The sequence below is a fragment of the Trachemys scripta genome, chromosome 14, assembly GCF_013100865.1.
Source record: "Trachemys scripta elegans isolate TJP31775 chromosome 14, CAS_Tse_1.0, whole genome shotgun sequence".
NCBI classification, from domain to species: Eukaryota; Metazoa; Chordata; order Testudines; family Emydidae; genus Trachemys; species Trachemys scripta.
Genome location: NC_048311.1, coordinates 25,675,989 through 25,696,440, shown reverse-complemented (window position 1 = coordinate 25,696,440; position 20,452 = coordinate 25,675,989). Strand labels below are relative to the sequence as shown.

Below are 20,452 nucleotides of genomic sequence, written 5' to 3'. Positions count from 1 at the left end.
GTAATTATAGTGATACCTCCTATTGCTCCAACACCTGCTCTCTGAGGATTGGATCATGCTTCTCAAACACTTTGCACTTCATAATACCTCTCGGAAACAGGTAAAGGGAATATTATTATCCCCATTTAACAGACGGGGAAACTGAGGAATGCACTAGTTAAGGCCTAATTTTCAGACATGCTGAGCACTCAGCTCTCCACTGAAATCAGCAGGAATTGCAAGTGCTCAGCCTCTCTTAAAATCAAGCTCTAAGACCTGATTTCCCATTCTCTGCTCTATTCTGGAGACCCCCCCAGTGGCCCCCATACTTTTACTGCTAAAGTTGCTCTTTGCCGGGCCTCAGTGCCAGCAGAGGAATGGGAATATTATACAGGACATTTACTGCCCATTTGTCATGGCCTGCAGGGCACTCTGACTCTTCCCTTACCTCATTCCCAAGAGCAAAGTCAGCCTAGAACACGTCCTTGGTCAGCTGCTATCCCCCCAACTTTTGAGATGAACTTGAGGGCCCAGCACCCCAGTTCCCAACTCCTACTAGCTGCTAGCACTCTTCCTGCTCAAACCACTAACGACAATTGCCAAGTTTCCCTGCCCTACCCACAAAATGTGCTACACAACCGACAGAGGTCTCACTGGGATCCCAAATATCTCACACAGGGTTTCTCAAAATCTAGAGCTGGTTTTGCCCCAGAGCTGCTGTGTCTCTGCCTCGCATTTGGAGCTTCCTGGAATGCTTAACTGCGTAGCCTGCATCCTCCTGGCTGAGATTTATGCTTCAGGACCAGGAATAGCCTCCGGGGAAGCCACCCATGGAATTGCTTCCATGGGCTAGAGAAGTTGAATGTCAGGTGGACTGGACCTACCACAGCATGGATAATGGGCCTAGTGTTCACCTCACACCAACGAATAGAGTTACCTCGGGGTAAGCGAGAGGCAAATTAGGCCGAATGATTTCGTAAGTACCACAGAAGTAAGGCAGAATCTGAAACCTATCCCCTTGGCATCCAAAAACAGACACTACAGAAAATGCTCTATTGTGAGAGGTCAGTCTAAAATCCTTCTCTCTCTCCCCGACCCCCTGAGAATCCAGGGCAATGCAGCTAGAAAACAGAGTGGCATCTTCTAAAAAAATGCAAACAATGGTAAGCTCTGAATTAAGAGATGTGCCATTGAACAACACATATTGCTAAAAAGCCAGTGGCATTAATAAAGAGGGGCGAAAAGCAGCAGGCTGCTGTAATCATCCCAGAGGTCATTTATAGTCACATTATTCTACCGAGTCAACTCTGTCAAGCAGGGCTTCCACCTGAAATGTTGTGTAAATCATTCGTGTTTATATCTACTTTGACTCCTCCAAAGCTACACATTTACCTCTGACCGTGCCAGTTTAAATCAACTTTAGCCACCTACCACAACACATTGAGATATAATGAGCCCAAAGAAATACCAGCAAGGGAATTGCAGACCTTCTGAGTAGGGACGAACTCAACTGGGCTGGAAAAGAAAATGACAGTACCTCCTAAGAGGTGCTCAGAGACCAATGGGCCAACTTCTGCCCTCAGCTCTGCCAGTCACTTATATTCAGTTATACTGGTTCGAAGGAATAAGTCCAACTCAGTATGTTTATTGTGGGCTCCAGCCAACTGACCTCCTGAGACAAAGAGAAGAAGACTATATAACAACTCAGTGTCCTTCTTTTCTTTGTGTATTGTTAATTTCTGGGTGTAGTGGGCTTTCTGGCTTGATCTCCATGTGGGTTCAGTGCTGGGTAACCAGAGTACACAGCAGAGGAGCTATTGGCATTTCTCCATAGGAAGGGATTCTTGTTTCATGTCGCCATTTGCACAAAATGGCCAATTTAATACTCATCTCCTTCTTTTACATTCGCCATCACACGTTTAATGGACTCACGTGTATTATTCTGTTAGTAGGGAACACTGGCTGTGTGCTAAAAGCAAGTGTGATGGCTGGAAGGAGGCTTTTTCAGCTGTCTTCCAGTCTCTGGATCAATGGAGTGGAATATCATAGTGTCTAGATGGGAGGGGGAGGAAGAGAAGTGGATCACTAAAAAACAACATATAGGGATGGGCAAGCATATAGTGAGACTAGAATAATGTGCACAGGTAGCCCTTTGAATAATATCTAGCAGCACGGGGCAGCCCATATAGGGCCAACAAATTGTTTGAGATCATGAAACAGAGCTGGTGATCTGCACTAGTACAGTCTGTTCACACTGATTCCCCTGAGGTTGTCATCAGTTCTGATACTCTATATGCTGCTACTGTATGGTTCCTCCGTCCTCTACTCCTGGTAGTACGGCACACCCTTAGGCAATGAAATGCGCGATGCAATCTGGATTCACGTGTGCCAATGTGCAGAAAATCAATTTGACTGCCCCAAAGGAATTGCTGACATGGAAGATCACTGAGCAGTACCAGCTGTTCCTTGGTACTTGGAGTGAGGCAACAGAACAGGATTCATCCACACAGAGCATGAGCCATCAGTGTTAAACAAACGTCTCTGCAGAACACAATCTGTAGGTGTCCTGGAACATCCTCAGAGGACCACGGAAGGACTGAAATAGACCCGTGACCAATAGGATATCCATTGCATAGTTATAATTACTATGTTTGTTCAATGACAAAAATATATTGGAAAGAAGAGAAGTCACCTGGATCTGGATTTGAAGGAAGGAAAACATGTTTGTGTCCAATACTTTGGACTGAAGATTTTTCGCCAAGTTTTTACTTTCCACTAAGATTATCTGTGTGACTCTGTTTAAAATCAGGGAGAACTTAAATCATTTACCATGTCTGCATAAAGCTCATTTCAAGCAGGTACCCACCTAGCCCAGCCATCACCGATTAGCTGATTTCTTAAAGGCATCACAGTAGAGGTGGGTACACGGAGGGATTTGGGGGAGGGCATTGGCTTTATGGATCAGAACATGAATTGTTTAGATTGGCAAAACTGCCGTTGACTTCACTGCGGGCAAAGCTCAGTTATTTTATCACCCACGTTTTTTTTCGGATGAAAAGGAGTATTGTTTCCTTTCTAAAGTTGGTACTTCCTATGAGAGAATTTAATATCAATTTGTCATTCATGAATGGTTTTCCTGGCCACATCCATCTCTTTGGCCCCAAGAGGTGGTTTTCATATTCCAGCCCTTTGACATGCAGAATTTATGACAGACACCATATCTGCTTCATACATAGTTGCCAGGAGCAGACAGAAAGCAAATTTAGATTTTTTTTTTTTATATGATGGCTGCTGGCAACAACCCATGCAAACCAGTTTCATTCTCTAAACTAGGCATGTTAGACCATCTGGCTGGGAGCAAATGAAACATCCCCTTTCCAGTAAATCTAGCAAACTGGACACAAGAGCTTTGAACGGGCCACAGAGACGTAAGTTGGAAGTGAAAAGGCATCACCCTTTCAGAGTGCAGTTTTCCTCCAAGGAAATGTTCAGGACTAGTAATTATCCAATGAGAAGAGCAAAACTGTGTGGTTTAAAAGGATTTATCATTTCAAATTAATAAAGATCAAGCTGCCGATTCTCACAATATATCCAGCTCCTTCCAGATGCCTCCTGACTCGCTATCTGATTCTTTGCTTTCAAACAGAATGTTGTATTTTCCAGTGAGATGGCCATCCTGAAGATCTGAGGCCTTTCCTTTACTCACTGGTTACCCAGCCAAAGGGCTGAGGCCTGTTCCACTCCTACTTGAGACCCATGGCAACCATACCAGCTTTAAACAGACCAGGCCAGCTTTAAGGTCACTGGGCACTTCTCTGGCAGTGCAAAGTGGCCTTAGCTGAGCCAAGGATCTGGTCCTGGGACTCTCCCCTAAAACCAGAATGGGAAGCGCTGGATACCTGGCTACTCTCTGACTGCTGCATGCTCAGCTCTAGCTCTCAGTCTCAGCAATCTTTTACCACATGTTCCTCCATATGCCTTTCTCCAGGAAACCCCACTCACAAATAACAGGATTTGTCCATATGTGCAGTCTCTAATCCTTCAGAGATACTCTCCCTTTATCATCCGAGCTAAAAATTCTGAGATGGAAGAGACAGATGATGAAAAGTAAGGGAAAGAGGACTTATTTTGCCAGTAAGACCTCCCCATTTTCTTCCCAGATAAAATCAGCACCAGCTATGCTCAGTTAAGCAGCAGGCATTGCTGGGAGCGGCTTTAACACACACCAGGGACATTCTTAACCACTTTTGAAGTCTGAGAATATAAAACTCCAAACCAGAAAATGGCAGGAGAGAAAAACTAAGAGGAAAACCAACCAACCAATCAGCCCCACCTGCAGGTGACGTTATATACCAGGTCATGGAGTTCACAGGAATATAGTCACTAGGGAGACCAGATGTCCCGATTTTATAGGGACAGTCCCGATATTTGAGAATTTTTTTATATGGGCTCCTATTACCCTCCACCCCCATCCCGATTTTTCACACTTGCTATCTGGTCACCCTAATAGTTACCCACAATTTGTCTGACATCTACTTCCTTAAGAACTCTTGGGTATTTCTCAGTGAAGAAAAACACAATTGCTCTTCTCAGTGTAGTTCTGAATTTTTTTTAAAGGGGGCTTTCAGATCTGCTCACTCAAAATCTTGATTTAAGGCACCAGTGAGAATTCCTTATGAAAGCACCCCAACGGCTATTACTGTTTCTACGGTGGTAGCGCCAATCAGGGACTGGCCCCCACTGTGCAAGGTGCTGTCCATAGAACGTTATGCAGGTACAATGAAATCTTTTACTAGTGTTGAAAAGATTAAAGCAGGAGCAAATACTCTTTCCTTGCAGAAAGTTCTCAGCACGTTAGGTTTTATCAGCCTCAGTCACCGTCACTCCCAGTGCGCTGGCCCAGACACACTCCCTCAGTTCCCCTGGTATTCCTGCTTAGTGCAAAGTGATGGAATGAACCTGTGATTAGTTCTTCAGAGCAGAGCCTCACACTCAAGACAGGCCACAGCAAATGCTACACCCAGCCAGAAACTCATGTGCTCAAGACCACAGTCTGAACTTACAACAAAGTACTGTGAAATGAAGGGAGCAATAAGGCAACCACGACCCAGACCTATGGCAAACTACAGCCAAAGAAATGATGATAATATTGGGAGAATCCTGCAGGGCTTATTCTGGCAGAACTCCCCCTGACACATAGGAGGGGCTGGAAATGACCCACGTATCTGCCAAAATTAGGCAGAAAGTGCAGGGAGATGCACTGAAATGGGATCATTCCTCCTCTCCCTAAAACCCACAAGTTTATATGGATATATTTAAGACTCTGTAATATTCAGAGATGGAGAAGAGATATTAGATTCTCCAACTGGCTTCTGGGCCAATGCAGTATTTCCCCCACAGAGCATTCACACTGATACACTAACAGCCTTGGTGTTCTCCTGACTCAAGCAGTCCAGTCAAATCAATAAGCCATCCAGCAGCGCAATTTCTTTCCTGAGATTCCCCTTTTATACCGAACGAGAGATGCCTCTGCATATGTTCTACAAAATTCTTCCAGCTGCTGCTGCTACTTCTACAGACAATCCGTAATTTACTGACCCATAGACGCATCTGTATTTACTTAAAGTTGCTCTCTGTCCATTTAAAGAAGGGTTTAAGTCCAGAATCCAAATGTCCATGGCTCACAGCGAATTGCTGAGTTGATTCTCTAGTTATCCACGGTGCTTTCGTCAGCATCATGTTCTCTCCCACCCCAGCACTGCTGAGCTGTCTTCTCCAAGGTGTTGTTCGGCAATTATGCTGCCATTCACTAAATGCCACTCTCCTTAATGTGAAATTGGCCTATAAAGTTACTACCCTCTGCAGAGACACAATCCAGTTCAGCAGAGGCGTCACGTGGCAAGTAAATGCAGTGTTACTTGGCAATCATTACTTGGCTGAATGCAGCCTGCAATAGCAGGGTGTGAAAATTAAACTACCATGAAACAAAATTTTACAGAATACAAACTGCTTGGCTCCAACTACCTTTCAGCCACTCTCACTGCCATTGCATTTGAATGGGCTGGCCCAGCAAACCTCCCTGTCGCTGCCCAATGGGAGAGGGCTGTCAGCATGCCCGCTGCTGCAGTGAATAGTCAAATATGTCTATGCTTGTGCCATCTTGGCTGATACACCAGGGATTGAACTAGAGACTTCCAGAGTTAAACACATACAGCCTGAGCTACAGAGCCACAGCTTGCTTGCTGGAGCTATGACGGGCACATATCCTCTGTGGATTGGGCACAGCTACATTTGGGAATGGGATTCTATGTTGGGATTGCTTGCAACAGTAGGGGACTGCAAAAAGAAGAACAGGAGTACTTGTGGCACCTTAGAGACTAACAAATTTATTAGAGCATAAGCTTTCGTGGACTACAGCCCACTTCTTCGGATGCAGTAGGGGACTGGACACTCTGAGCTAGGAGGTCCCTTCCAGCCCTATGTTCTACATTTCACTTAGTCTGTTGCACTCTATATGGCACTGCAACTGTACTGTAGATTCAAAGGAGACAGGAACAGTGCTCATATGCCATACTCTTATGTTAAGCAGCCCCATCAATGGGACTAGTCAAGGGGAATAAGGATATCACAGTCTGGCCCTTACTAGAAACGTTTGACCCTCCTCCTCTGAGACAGGTCAAATCCAAAAGCTCCTCTTGGCATAAGGTGGCCATTTCTAGAGTTGTCTTGAGGTTGTGGTTATTTGGAAGTGCCATTTGCAGGGACGGAATTTTACATTTATATGGAGGGAAAGAGGAAGAGTTTGCCCTGCTGACCAGCTGGAATGTGGTAGAATCCTCGGGTCAAATCACGATTCCCACTGAAATGTACTAAAATTTCAATAGTGATTTCAGTGGGACCAAGATTTCCTGGGGGGCCAATTTCTGCCACTCTTCCTCACATTGATGCCGCTCGTAGTCCCACTGAATAGCGATGACAAAATCTCCCCCTTGCCATTTACCCTTTCGTTTCCTGGGATCCCTTCCTCCACATTTGAGTATTCTTTCCCCCGGATTATGTATTTAGCCAGTCTTTGAGTGGCCTCCACTGAATTTTGATTCACTGCTTGGAACCCAAGCAAGTTCTAACAAGGAAACGCCTATAACAACTGTATTGCAGCTTTCTACGGCATTATAGTTCCCAGTAGCAACGTTGATATAAAATGCAGAGTTGCTGCCTTTACTGTAGGATACTGTCATATTTTCCAATCGTGGAACAGACTATTGAATTGGGACCAAAGAGGAAACAATGAGTAGAGGCTATTTTGTCCCTCTCTCTATCCATCCTCTTGTCATCAGATTTTCTGACTGAAATAGCTCTAAACTCATAGCTGTTGCAGAGATTAGCTACCATGAACTACTGGCTGTCATATGGTTTAATTAGGTAAAATATGTTCTTCGAGTGAGCATTTAGTCACTTGATATGTAAACAATGAAAACAACAATATTTTGCTACAGAGATCCTGAAATCTATTAATAACATGCAAACAGTAAGAAAGCTGTTTGTGTACGCTTTCTTTTTTTTAAATCAGAACAACAGAAGTGGAGTAGGAAAAAAAATCATATGTTCAAAAGACTGTCTGGATTGTGTCAGGAAGGGTCATTTCACTGTGATACATGGAGCTGCAGCAGAAACTGGAAAGAAAATGATTTGTGTGTTTCCACTTCCTCCTTGCAAAAAATAAAATCCACAACAACCCAGTGATTGCTGATGCTCAGAACAACCCAGAGGGAGTGAAGAAAATATGCAGTAGTAGGTGTCACAGCAACAGAAGACAAATAATGGTGGGTTTCCAGGGCTGGGAAATTATGAAGAATATTATTGGTGAATATAAATCATAAAAATAAATAAGCTATTTGTGGTTTGGTGCATAAATAAACAGAAATTTTCAGAATTTTTGATAAGTAAATGTTCCAAAACCCACCAGTTCTTTTATGGCAAAGTAGCCAAAGCAAGGAACAAATGAATGTGTGGTGATGGGCTGAGATACGTAGCTGGAACAGACATACATAACTAAGGAAATAGAACCATGTCTTAGACACCAGAAAGGCAGCAATAGAATGGTAATTATACATGATTAACATGGCATCCTATTAGGACTACAATATGCATACAGAGCAGCATGCATTTAATTGTACTGTCATATTGAGTCCAAAACATCATCCAAAGTTGTATTGCTAAAGCAAAAGGAATATTAAAGATAAATTAGCATGGTGGTTAGAAAGCATAATCATTTAGATAATACTTTAAAATATAATATCCTGATTCCCAGCCCAGTGCCCCATCCATTAGACCATACTGTCTCACAGGTATTTTGGATAAGTATTTTGTCTGTGCATTTAATTGCCGTCACTCATTAGGAGGCAGAGAGTGCTGCAGAACTAAACTAAAAATCAGGAGTTAGGAAGGACTCTTGATATTTTTGTTTTAAATCGCACTCATTTATAATCACAGGGAAACGCTCTTTCCCTTCAAGTGAGGCCCTTTAATTACGTTTTGAATGGCAAGTAATTGAGATGTATTATACAGTGCTTTTGTTTATAGTCACACTGCTGTTATAAAACCAAATTCTATACGACCAGCGATTGTGTCTGCCACTTCCTATTATCTACCTAATCACACCCTGGACTGAGTTAGCTATGTTGCCACACACAAATGGGTATTTATTCAGCAACATCTGCAGGTATCGAGGCCTGAGAACATACCTCTCTCAAAAGGAACTGCAGTTTAAACACTGCTATGATTTCATTTGTAGTTCCTGCATAGATGAACAAAGTTAAAGTAGTCTTATGAAGCTAGCCTACCTTACAAAGTAAAAATCCAAGTTTCTAATGTGCTCATTAATGTTTGGCTTTGGAATCAGATGCCATTAATGGGAAACATGGCACTGTTGATTGCACAAGGAATAAAGAAATCATTTTACTTCGATGAACATTGTAAGGGAATTAAATGTGTGTCCGCTTTGTTAGTCTGAAAGGTTTTCTGCAGGTTATCAATGGGTTGTGCTAAACTGCAGATGACAATGGAGCCTTGAGACCATGTTAGCTTCTTCTAGCATCCAACTGGAAATTCTCCTGTATCCCCCAAACACTGCACCTTTCCTTGCACAATTTTGCATAACTCATTTTTCAGAGCTTAATCATATTAGAGTGGTAAAATCCATATGCACTGGAAATTTGAATACCCTCTAGAGTCGCATAAGCAAATTTCTGGAGAACACCAACACACGTCACACCTGAAGAATACTAGTTTTTACGGCTGTCGATTAATCGCAGTTAACTCATGCGATTAACTAAAAAAAATTAATCGCAATTAATCGCAGTTTTAATACACTGTTAAACAATAGAATATCAATTGACATTTATTAAATATTTTGGATGTTTTTCTATATTTTCATATATATTATATTCTGTGTTGTAATTTAAATCAAATTATATTATTTTTAATACAAATATTTGCACTGTAAAAATGATAAAAGAAATAGTATTTTTCAATTCACCTCATACAAGTACTGTCATGCAATCTCTTTATCATGAAAGTGCAACTTACAAATGTAGTTTTTTTGGTTACATAACTGCACTCAAAAACAAAACAATGTAAAACCTCAGACCCTACAAGTCCACTCAGTCCTACTTCTTGTTCAGCCAATCACTAAGACAAACAAGTTTGTTTACATTTACAGGAGATAATGCTGCCCTCTTCTTATTTACAATGTCACCAGAAAGTGAGAACAGCCATTTGCCTGGTATTACTTTTGTAGCCAGCATTGCAAGGCATTTATGTGCCAGATATGCTAACATTCATATGCCCCTTCATGCTTTGACCACCATTCCACAAGACAGGTTTCTATGCTGATGACGCTCGTTAAAAAAATAATATGTTAATTAAATTTATAACTGAACTCTTTGGAGGGAAATTGTATGTCCCCTGCTCAAAAAAAATCTGTTTTACCCGCATTCTGCCATATATTTCATGATATGGCAGTCTCAGATGATGACCCAGCACATGTTCATTTTAAGAAGACTTTCACTGCAGATCTGACAAAATGCAAAGAAGGTACCAATGTGAGATTTCTGAAGATGGCTACAGCACTCGACCTAAGATTTAAGAATCTGAAGTGCCTTCCAAAATCTGAAAAGGATGAGGTGTGGAGCATGCTTTCAGAAGTCTTAAAAGAGCAACACTCCGATGCGGAAACTACAGAATCTGACCCATCAAAAAAAGAAAATCAACCTTCTGCTGGTGATATCTGACTCAGATAATGAAAATGAACATGCGTCAGTCTGCACTGCTTTGGATTGGTATTGAGCAGAACCCGTCATCATCATGGATGCATGCCCCATGGAATGGTGGTTGAAGCATGAATGGACATATGAATCCTTAGTGCAGCTGGCATGTAAATATCTTGCGACGCCAGCTACAACAGTGCCATGAGAACACACCTGTTCTCACTTTCAGGTGATGTTGTAAACAAGACGCAGGCAGCATTATCTCCTAGCAAACTTGTCTGTCTGAGCGATTGGTTCAACAAGAAGTAGGACTGATTGGATTTGCAGGCTCCAAATTTTACATTGTTTTATTTTTTAATGCAATTTTTTGTACGTAATTCTATATTTGTAAGTTCAACTTTCATGATAAAGAGATTGCACTACAGTACTTGTATTAGGTGAATTGAAAAATACTATTTCTTTTCGTTTTTTTACAGTGCAAATACTTGTAATCAAAAATAAATATAAAGTGAGCACTGTACACTTTGTATTCTGTGTTGTAATTGAAATCAATATATTTGAAAATGTAGAAAACACCCCAAAATATTTAAATAAATGGCATTCTATTATTAACAGTTCAAATTATTTAAACACGATTAATTTTTTTAATCGCTTACTAGTTTTACATTTTAACAGCATAGACTGAATCTAGCATGAAGAGAGAGAGAGAGAGAGAATCTACATAGAAAATATCCAGTCTTGCCAAGCAGCTGGGTAATTAACCTCCCTAATTTCAAGCCGTACCTCCAACAATGTATAAAATGGAAGCGGCATTGGATTGTATTTGCAGGATCTACATGTTGAGGTTTTTCTCAAGTAGATTTTGCATTTGATCATATGACAACACAATGCCACTGTAGCTATATCAAAGATAATCTCTCAAGGTAGCTCTAAAGCAGATTTATTTAAATAAAAAAATCAAGAATGACTATTAAAACCATGTGTCTTTTCTCTGGTTTTTAACAAAAGCCTACTCATTGTGATCACTGGCATAGAGTATTTCAGAATACAGCAGTAGCTAATTCTTAAGTGTGTGTGTAACCCACTCTCAGTGCTTGTAGCTCTGAAATGCATTCCTATTACATAACAAATTAGACTTGTAAGTGCACAGCAAACCTTACAACATTTCTCCTCATTACAGTGCTGTAGCAAACATATGATTAACAATAAGGACTAAGCCTACTTTATGTCACCTGGTTGGAAATACATGGTTGGATGTATCAGTAGGTTTGTTTAAAGCACACTGCAGTACTGGCTTGCATTGAATTAGGAAAGCTACTGCAACTGTACCTTGACTAATCCAAAATCCCTTAAGCATCCGAGCGTACCGTTTTCAGAGTAGATTTTTTTTCCCTACCCAGTCAAAACAATATTAAATATCTGATCATTAGCAAATTACTTTAGTGAGTCAAAATGTGCACCAGCCTAGGTATTTATAAGAGAACGCTGTTGCATGGGAACTGCCCTTCTGTCCTCAGCATGGCTGGGTGAATATTTATTTGCTCTTTCAAGAAGTATTTCTCTGAAAAGCAGAGCATGAGGAAAGTGGTAATTCTTTTCTGCTTCTATCATTAGAATAATACCACCCTTTGGTCATGCTCTAATACTTTTCCTTTGAAGTCTCAATGTTACAAGTCTTATTTTCCATATTGGTAGGTGCTTATTATAAGGCTACAGCATACATTAAACTATTTAAAGACATGGCTGGATTCTGTTTTCAGTTACACTAGTGTAAATCAGGAGGAATTTCATATACCTCAGTGGTTTAATTCTAGATTGTCACCAGCATAGCTGAGAGAAGACTCTAGGGACGTAGGTGCTATGTAAGACCACTTCGGCAATGGAGAAGTGCTTTTTGTACAGGAAGGCCATTACAGAGCAGTTCTTTACAGTAGACCCTCCACTTCAGTGCATGACCTCAACAGATACTCTTAGATCAGAGCAGTCATTCTCAACCTATTTAACATTGTGGCCTGCATATGCAGCTCTCTATGTGTTATGTATGCCACATCCATACAATACATATATACTATCTCTATGGCCCTGAGAATGTCACACGGGCCGCATATATATGCTGTTTGGGCCGCAAGCGGTCTGCAGGTTGAGAACCACTGCCCTAGAGGATCGTTTGAGAGCAGATCAGGATGGGGTAAGACGTGGCATGACATAGATCCAGGGTTACAACCTACGGTATGGGTGTATGTGCAAGGATCATGGCTCTAAGGAGCCAGGGTAGGAGATATTGGAGGGGCAAAGAAGAAGATTCCCATGCCCCCATAGTTTGATGCTTTGCTACACTCTATTGGTCTCTATATGCCAAAGGAGAAAGGTGCGGATTTGCTCTTGGGATTCTGTGTACATCTGGCCTGATGCTGCTCTCACATACACCAATTCTACACCGTTGAAACTGACTCCAGTGGAGTTACTATCAATTCACAACAGTATAATTGATAACACCATACAGGTTTTTATTTGCTGTTGAAGTTCCCTCTTAAGTGCAATACTGTTTCTATCCTGGCAAGTATTTGTTGATCTTAATATTACGCACACTGCTGTCTAAGTATGAACACCTGTGGCTTTTAAAAAAAATGCTCCAAAAGGTGATTACTTCTCTGAAAATAAATAGTCAACATGTTTATCATATTTCACTTGTTGCTGAAAACTGAATGTACAGTTTAAATAGAATCTAGTATTATGAAACATTAACTGGCAACAGACTTGTGAAATACACACTTTCACATAACCCCTTGCCAGGAACCTGAGTACATTTAACATGTAATTTGCAAGGCCTCTAGACACATCAGCTGCAAGTGCAACTATTTTCTAAGTAACAAGAAATCAGATGGCAAACAACTCCTGGCTTTTTCAGTGCTAGAAGTGTTTCCCCAACTAGTGATTACACATGATCCAGCCATGGTATTTAAAATGCAGTGTGTTTTCCACATCTTTCTTCACAATCCTTGGTGAGTGGGCATACATTTGGCAGGCTGGCATTTCCACTCCTTATGTAAAAAACTGCTCAGCAACATGGAAGTTTCAATAACAGCTATCTGCGGGGTGGGTTTTGCATGCAGTCACCAAGAACAGAGCCAGCGTTGTCTAGTGGATAGACAGGACACTGCACCAGGACTCTAGAGACCAGGCTCAGCCACTGACCTACTGTCTGGCCTTGGTCAAGTCATTTCACCACGGCTTTCCCTTTTATTTAGATCTTTGGGGCAGGGACTATCATTATATGCGTGATTGGGGCCTGTGCATGCTATTGGAGTATAAATAATAAGAATTCACTGGTGAAAGGGTTACACTGTTTCTCTTTTAAACTGTTCTGCATTGCAGCTCTCAGGTGTAAAAGAGACCATGTTACTTCAAGTTAGGCCAACCTGTAAGTGTTGCATGTATTAAACCAAAGCTCAGTAGAAATGTTTCCATAATAAAAAGCAATCCAATGAAAACAGTTGTTTTTAACCTAACAAATATTGCCTTGCAGCATTTGAAACCTCAAGCACTGTATCCAGGAGAAAAAAGAAAGTGGCACTGACTATAAACAAAAGTGAAACCGATGTCACGGATTTCCAGCATCCAGAGCTAAAGGAAAAAGCAAGCTCAATAGTGGAAAAGTGACAACCAAATTGGAACTTTAAACTTCTTTTACTTGTAATAATCTAAGGGGGACATTTTCAAAAGGCACAATTGGGCGCCGAATTCCCATCAGTGCTTTTGAAAAGTCTCCCACCCTCCACTGTTCCTGGTCTCATAGACAATAAATGTGTCTGTTTGCAACATATGGTTTTCAGTTGACAATACCTCCTTAAAAACAACAGCTATATGTAATCTTCCTGCTCTCACTGAAACCAGTGAAAATTTTGGCTGGGAGAGGCAGCAGGGTTCGGACCATATGTTGTAAAGTAATTGGGGAGCCTTTGGGTTAAAAGCACCATGTATATTTAAGATACTTAGTATTATTTGGCCCTTAATGTTTAATATGAATTGCTCCTTTCTGTATGTATTAATATCTGTATTACAGCTGCAGCCCCGATGGGCCTCATCACGCCAGGTGCTAAAAACTAAACCCTGATCACACGAACACTTATGCACATACTTAACCGTGACTATGAAAGTAATTTAATTGACTTCAGTGAACTACAATAAGGTCCCAATCCTGTAATGAGCCCTGCCTGGGCGCAGAGATCCACTCGCATGGAATTCATTGCTACATCAGGGTCCAGTAATAAAACAACAGACCCTGCCTCTATAGAGCTCAGAGCCTAATTTAAGACAGGGTATGAAATCAAGGCAATACTTCCAAAGACTTCAGTGAAGCCAGGGTGTATAGCAAAGAAGGAGTGGGGTAAAAGTTGCTGCAATAGAGAGTTTTAAATAGGGCAACAAAAAAACAATTTAATCATCAGTGATAGGAGCCATAAAAAAAAAACCCCAACGTTTAATCATATAAAAGCTAAAAATTTTCAAGTTTCACCTCTGTTATGTTGACTGTGCAGATGAACAAGAGGGCTGCTTATTCCAGGCAAAAACCTGCTGTTTTGCTGCAAAATTTTGCCTTGGAGCAAATTTTCAGAAAGTTCCTGATCTCTTTTGAATGATAAATTTCACCAAGTTGACCACAAACCAACCAAACTACCAACCACAGAAAGGGTAAAAATGTCATACTATGTTAAATTCTCACAAACTTTGGCAAATAACTCAGATTTTTTTCCTCAAGAATTTGTAATATCAAAGTTTTGCTTGGCCATGGCTACTAATATATGAAGCCAAGGAGGAGGATTGTCAGATTAAGTAGGGCAAGACTGAATTAACCAAGCCAAATTTCACTCTCATTACACTAGTGCAACCTCATGACTATTTGTGCTGAGAGTGTTATAGATAGTGGGGATGCAACAGTGCAAATTCTGGTCCTTCACATGTGAGGTATAAGATACACAGAACTAAAAAGCTAAAATCATTAATATATAGGGTCCAATCAATCTTCTGTTAAAGCCAATGGAAAGATTTTCATTGATTTTAATGGAGCTGGATTGGGCCCAGAAAATGTAGAATGAAAACCAAAAGTACATTTAAACAATGAATTATCATGTGTTAGAATACATTAAAGAGGACAAGGCAGCTCTCTGGCAGCGTCTCTTAGGTTTAATTTAATCTGACACATTGCAGATTTTCCTGCACAATCGTTATTAGGCCCCTGTGGAAGCGAGTTTGGGATGGCTGTACTGTTTTGGGGAACTGATTGTTTCCGTCTCCTGAGGTCACCAGTGATACATAGTAAACAAAGTTCATTTTGAATGACACTTTTTTAAACAGAATGGCAAAGTCATTATCCACCCACGATAAGGTATTTACAGTACATTTGCACTAGGATCATTGCCTCTGTCTGTGGTTTCATAGCAAATCTCTCCCAGTGGTTTGCATATCAAATTGGCTCAGCTGACAAGTCCAGAGATGATTTTTCAAACTGCCCATTCTGCAAACTCTGCCCCTGGGCTCTGAAAGCCAGCGGGGCTTTCCCTGCCTCTTATGTTACTGCCAGCAGTGAAGATCCTGCAGTCAGAAAGGAGCAGGCATGTTTGTCAATGATGCATGGAACAGAATAGCGACCAGCTTGCTGTCTCCTAGCTAACCTGTCCATGCCAGGAATAATCTTGTCTTTGTCAGTGAAATGAGCAGACCTGATTCAGCCATCGCTAAATAGCACAGTGCAGTTTGTATATCATCACTTTTCTCAGTCGGGGTCCTAATGCCTTTTCTAATTTTGGACATCCCTGTCCTCCTTCCCTTTTCCCCGTCTTTTCCTCCCTTCTGCATATTTCTCTGCCTGCAAAGTTCTTCCTCCCTCCACGTGCCTTACAGGTTCCACTAAATCCTCCCCCTCACTGATCGCCCTACACACCCTTCATATTGTTTCCTGCCATGCACGTTCCATATTTCCCTGCTGCTGTTCCCTGCACTGCCTCATGGCACACCTATTTGGCTGAATTCCATTGGGAAATCAATAACTTGATTGGGAGAGGAGGAGGCCATCCTTCTTAGAGCACTCAGTCTACTCCTCTGATGACCATGACACCATCACTGCATCGGAAATACAGCCTCTTGAAGCATCATGTCAAAGAACCGTGATTACTTAACGTGGGTACTGGAAAAGCTTGGTGCTGTCTATAAAATAAGGATCCTGAGAAGTTGGAACAGCTTCAAAATGTACTACAACACACCCAACCCTCCTTAATTTCCTCCTTCTTGTAAACTCTCAACCCCCTCCCCCGATTTTATTTGGTGATATCCAGCAAGAATTAGAGATGAATCCGAGAAGGCATTATTATGATCAGGATCAGGCTTCGGTTGTGGTTGAGACCAAATCGGGGCTAAGGTTTGGCAGCAGATTCAACAGCACTGAAATCACATACGCGAGTCTCATGAGATTTTGGCCCCAAATGGTAATATTTTAGCTGCAGCAACCAAACCTAGAAAATAGCACCAAACCCTTCTGGAGTAGGAGCTGTCCCAGAACCAAAACTGTAGAGGCAGGGGACATGAATCCACATGGACATAACACTCTAAAATTAAAGGAGTTCAGATGTGAAGTTCTGATTTGGTCCATCCAAATCTAGCAACAATGTAGCATACCAACTACTGTGGGCTTGATCCAAAGCCCAGCGAAGTCAATGGGAGCCTTTCCAATGACTTCAACAGGCTTCAGATCAGACTATATATACAAAGAGAAATTAAGACAAATTGTAATATGCATGCTACTAAAGATATAGAGGTAAATTCCGTTCGTCTCATCTTTGTAAGTATATTTTTCAAACATTGTCGGTTACAGCTAACGAGAATGCAGTGATGATTACAGGGCATTTCTCATTACCATTCACCCTGTTTAGCTAGACATATGCTGCAGTCTATAGTTTAATCTCTTATTTGCATATTATTTATTGTTCTGGCACCTATTCAGTAATCTAGGCCCCTCCCAAAATTCAGAATACACCATTCATGGTTTATAATTTCCCAATACAATACTTTAGTTCATCAGTTCCCCCCTTTACATATTTCTAATACATTCAGCTACAAAAAATAAAGACATTTTTAAGACATCATCTGATTCAACCTTTTATCTCCAGTTTATTCTCCCTGCTCCCCTCCTAATAACCTGATAGATTTCCATAAATTCTAAAGTCAGAAGGAACCTGATCATCTAGGCTGATCTCCGGCAAAACAACGGCCAGAGAATTTCACCAACCTTCCGAACTGCCAGCAAGAAAAGGTTATTGATGTAGGAATGAAATAAATACAGTAGTACAAAAACCACCCACAGTACAATGCTTCTTGCAACATGGATTTAAGAATTTAGGCCCTTAGTTTATATAGGAATGGATAACTTTTCAAGGGACAAATAAAAACAGAGAGATCAATAGAGCTCACTCCTATTAGTCCTTTCTTCTCCTTATATTACTGGTTACGGAAAAATAACTCTCGTCTCTCATTAAAGAAATATTCAACAACAGGTCTATGACTAGATACAAGAAATGGAGCCTCCTGTATCCTCTTTCTTTAATTTAATTAACAAGTCTTGTTCCATTACCAGTGCTAATCCAAAAATTAGTAACTTGATTTGACAATAATTATGAATTTATTATGCTTTTTGGCATAATAGTACTTCTATAATACTTCCTTGGAACCCTTTTATAAACGTATCTCTCTTTACAATCTCCGCAGATTAATTTATTTTACCGCATTTTAAAAGGTCAAAACTTTTCATCCCAACACCAGCTTTGTTTTGTTGTGCTGCTTCCTTTTTTCAAGTGCCAGAGCATTTTGTTATGTAGAGACCCAGAGATGAGGTACCAAATTCTGAAGGGGGGAATCTTCTCATGAAATACAAGATTTCATATCTGGTTAATTTTGTTTGAGATTTCTCTCTTTACTAAATAATTTAAGAGGGACTGTTTCAACTGAAATTCGTGCAATTATTCTAATAAATATTGGGCCAAATTCTATTCTTACTTACACTACTGTAATGCAGTGATAATGGTTCCACTAAAGTAATGGCTCCGCTGAAGCCAGCGGAGTGACTCCAGATTTATACCTGTGTCAACGATAGACTGACTTTGGTCCATAATTCTAACTCACACAGCTTTTCTGTGAGTGTCATTGCAGATTAATATGATGCTGCTACATGGCTCCACGGGCATTCCAGAACACACTGGTGTGTTCTTTAAACACCAGGAAAGCCAAACGGGACTTACTTGTATAAGGAATTATGACAGACCCATGGCAGAGTAACAGGATTTGCAATAAAGACACTCATTTCGCAGGAGAGTCTTGTTTGTGTAAGCTATGGAGCCTATTTTCAGATTGTCCACATAGCTAAGGAGGGAATGTTACCATGCCAGAGAAACCTTTGCTTTCACCAGAACAGTCATGCCTGGCAAAATAACCAAAAAGAACAACAACAACAACAACAACAAAAAACCAAACAGCAGAACCATCGCATCTGTTTGCTAGTGCAGGTGTATTTCTGCTTAGAAAGTCAATGCTGCCATTGAACGAAAGACCAGTTTTGTAAACAAGGTCAAACCCAGGTGTTTCTGAGAGTCAGGTGGCTATCTGCATCAGGACAAAGGAGCAGGGCAGGAAATAAACTAAAGAAAATATGAGCCTGTCCCTGCAGTCTGATTCAGACCAAAAAATGGGCTGAATTCTGCGTTGCCTTACCCCCAACTGTTTATTGGCATGGAAGGCAGGGCAGGGTTTGGCCTGTTTACCTGCCTGGCCGCAGGGTGGTATGTTCAAAGACAGAAATCCCAAATATTGACTTCAGTGAAGTTACTCTCCGTAGGGACAAGAGCAAGAGAACTTAGACAACGGAATCAAGAATAGGGGCAAAATGGGTGGCCTGCATAAACATCCCTGTCCCCCTTGGCAAGCGAGGTCTGGAGTCAGATCAGCAGAGAAGTAGCCCCACGCTCCCTGATTGCTCTCTTCCTCCTCTAGGCTGCAGGAGAAAGTGCATTTCCAGGCAATCCCCTCAGACGTGCTTTGACCGAGAGCAGCCTTGCCCTGCGGTACCGGGCGCCTCAGGGGAGAGCCCCCCGCCCGGAGGCGAAGCGCTGGTGACAGGAGGTGGTGGCAGGGGCAGCCCAGGGGAAAGTTGCTGCAGACGGGCAGAGATGCTGCAGGGGGGCGGGCTGGGGGAGGCTGCAGGTGCAAAGGGAGTGGATGCAGGACGGGGGAGGGGAGGGGATGGGAGGCAGGCGGGAGCTGCCGGGTGAACTGGGGCAGGCAGGAGCCGGGAGCCAGGGATGGGGCTGGAGGAATCGTTGCCCCGCTCGGGAGCTCCCCGCGCCCCCAGCCCCTCTCACCTCATCCCCTTGGCCGAACTGCAGCCCCAGGGCGACGAAATGCTCCACCCGGATGAAGCCGTCCGCATCCTCGTCGCACACGTCGAAGACCTCCTTGAGCTTCCGCAGGAACCGCATCCAGTCGGCCTGTTCCCCGAGCCCGCCGGGCTCCATCCCGGGCACCTAGCGGCGGCCCCGCGCGAGCCGCCAGCCGGCAGCAGCCATGATCGCCCGGCTGCCTCCAGCCGCCGTGTGACATCAGCCAGCCGCGGGGAGGGACCACAGAACGGGGGGGGGGGGAGCGGGGATGGGAGAGGGGAGGGGGAGAACCAGGGGAAGGGGAGGGGAGAAGGGGGATGTGAGAGGGGAGGGGGAGAACCAGGGGAAGGGGAGAGGAGAGGAGGGATGTGAGGGGGAGGGGGAGAACCAGGGGAAGGGGAGAGGAGAGGAGAGGGGGGATGTGAGGGAAGAACCAGGGGAAGGGAGAGGGGGGATGTGAGGGAAGAACCAGGGGAAGGGAGAGGGGGGATGTGAGGGAGGAGGGGGAGAACCAGGGGAAGGGGAGGATGTGAGGGTGGAGTGGGAGAACCAGGTGAAGGGAGAGGGGGGGATGTGAGGGTGGAGGGGGAGAACCAGGGGAAGGGAAGGAGAAAGGGGGGATGTGAGGGCAGAGGGGGAGAACCAGGGGAAGGGAGCGGTGGGATGTGAGAGGGGAGGGGGTGAACCAGGGGAAGGGAGGATGTGAGAGGGGAGGGGGAGAACCAGGGGAAGGGAAGGAGAGAGGGGGGATGTGAGGGCGGAAGGGGACAACAAGGGGAGGGG

At 42.7% G+C, this 20,452-nt stretch overlaps 1 protein-coding gene across 1 annotated transcript in view; it reads right to left on the bottom strand.

Moving 5' to 3' along the window:
• The window catches only part of RAB11FIP4 (RAB11 family interacting protein 4), a 205,259-nt gene extending 185,426 nt beyond the window's left edge, over nt 1-19,833 (bottom strand). Inside the window, exon 1 of the mRNA XM_034789705.1 lies at nt 19,652-19,833. Coding sequence (XP_034645596.1) covers nt 19,652-19,804 — 153 coding nt within the window. The 5' untranslated portion in view covers nt 19,805-19,833. The remainder of the gene's footprint in view (nt 1-19,651) is intronic.
• Between the last annotated feature and the right edge of the window lie 619 nt (nt 19,834-20,452).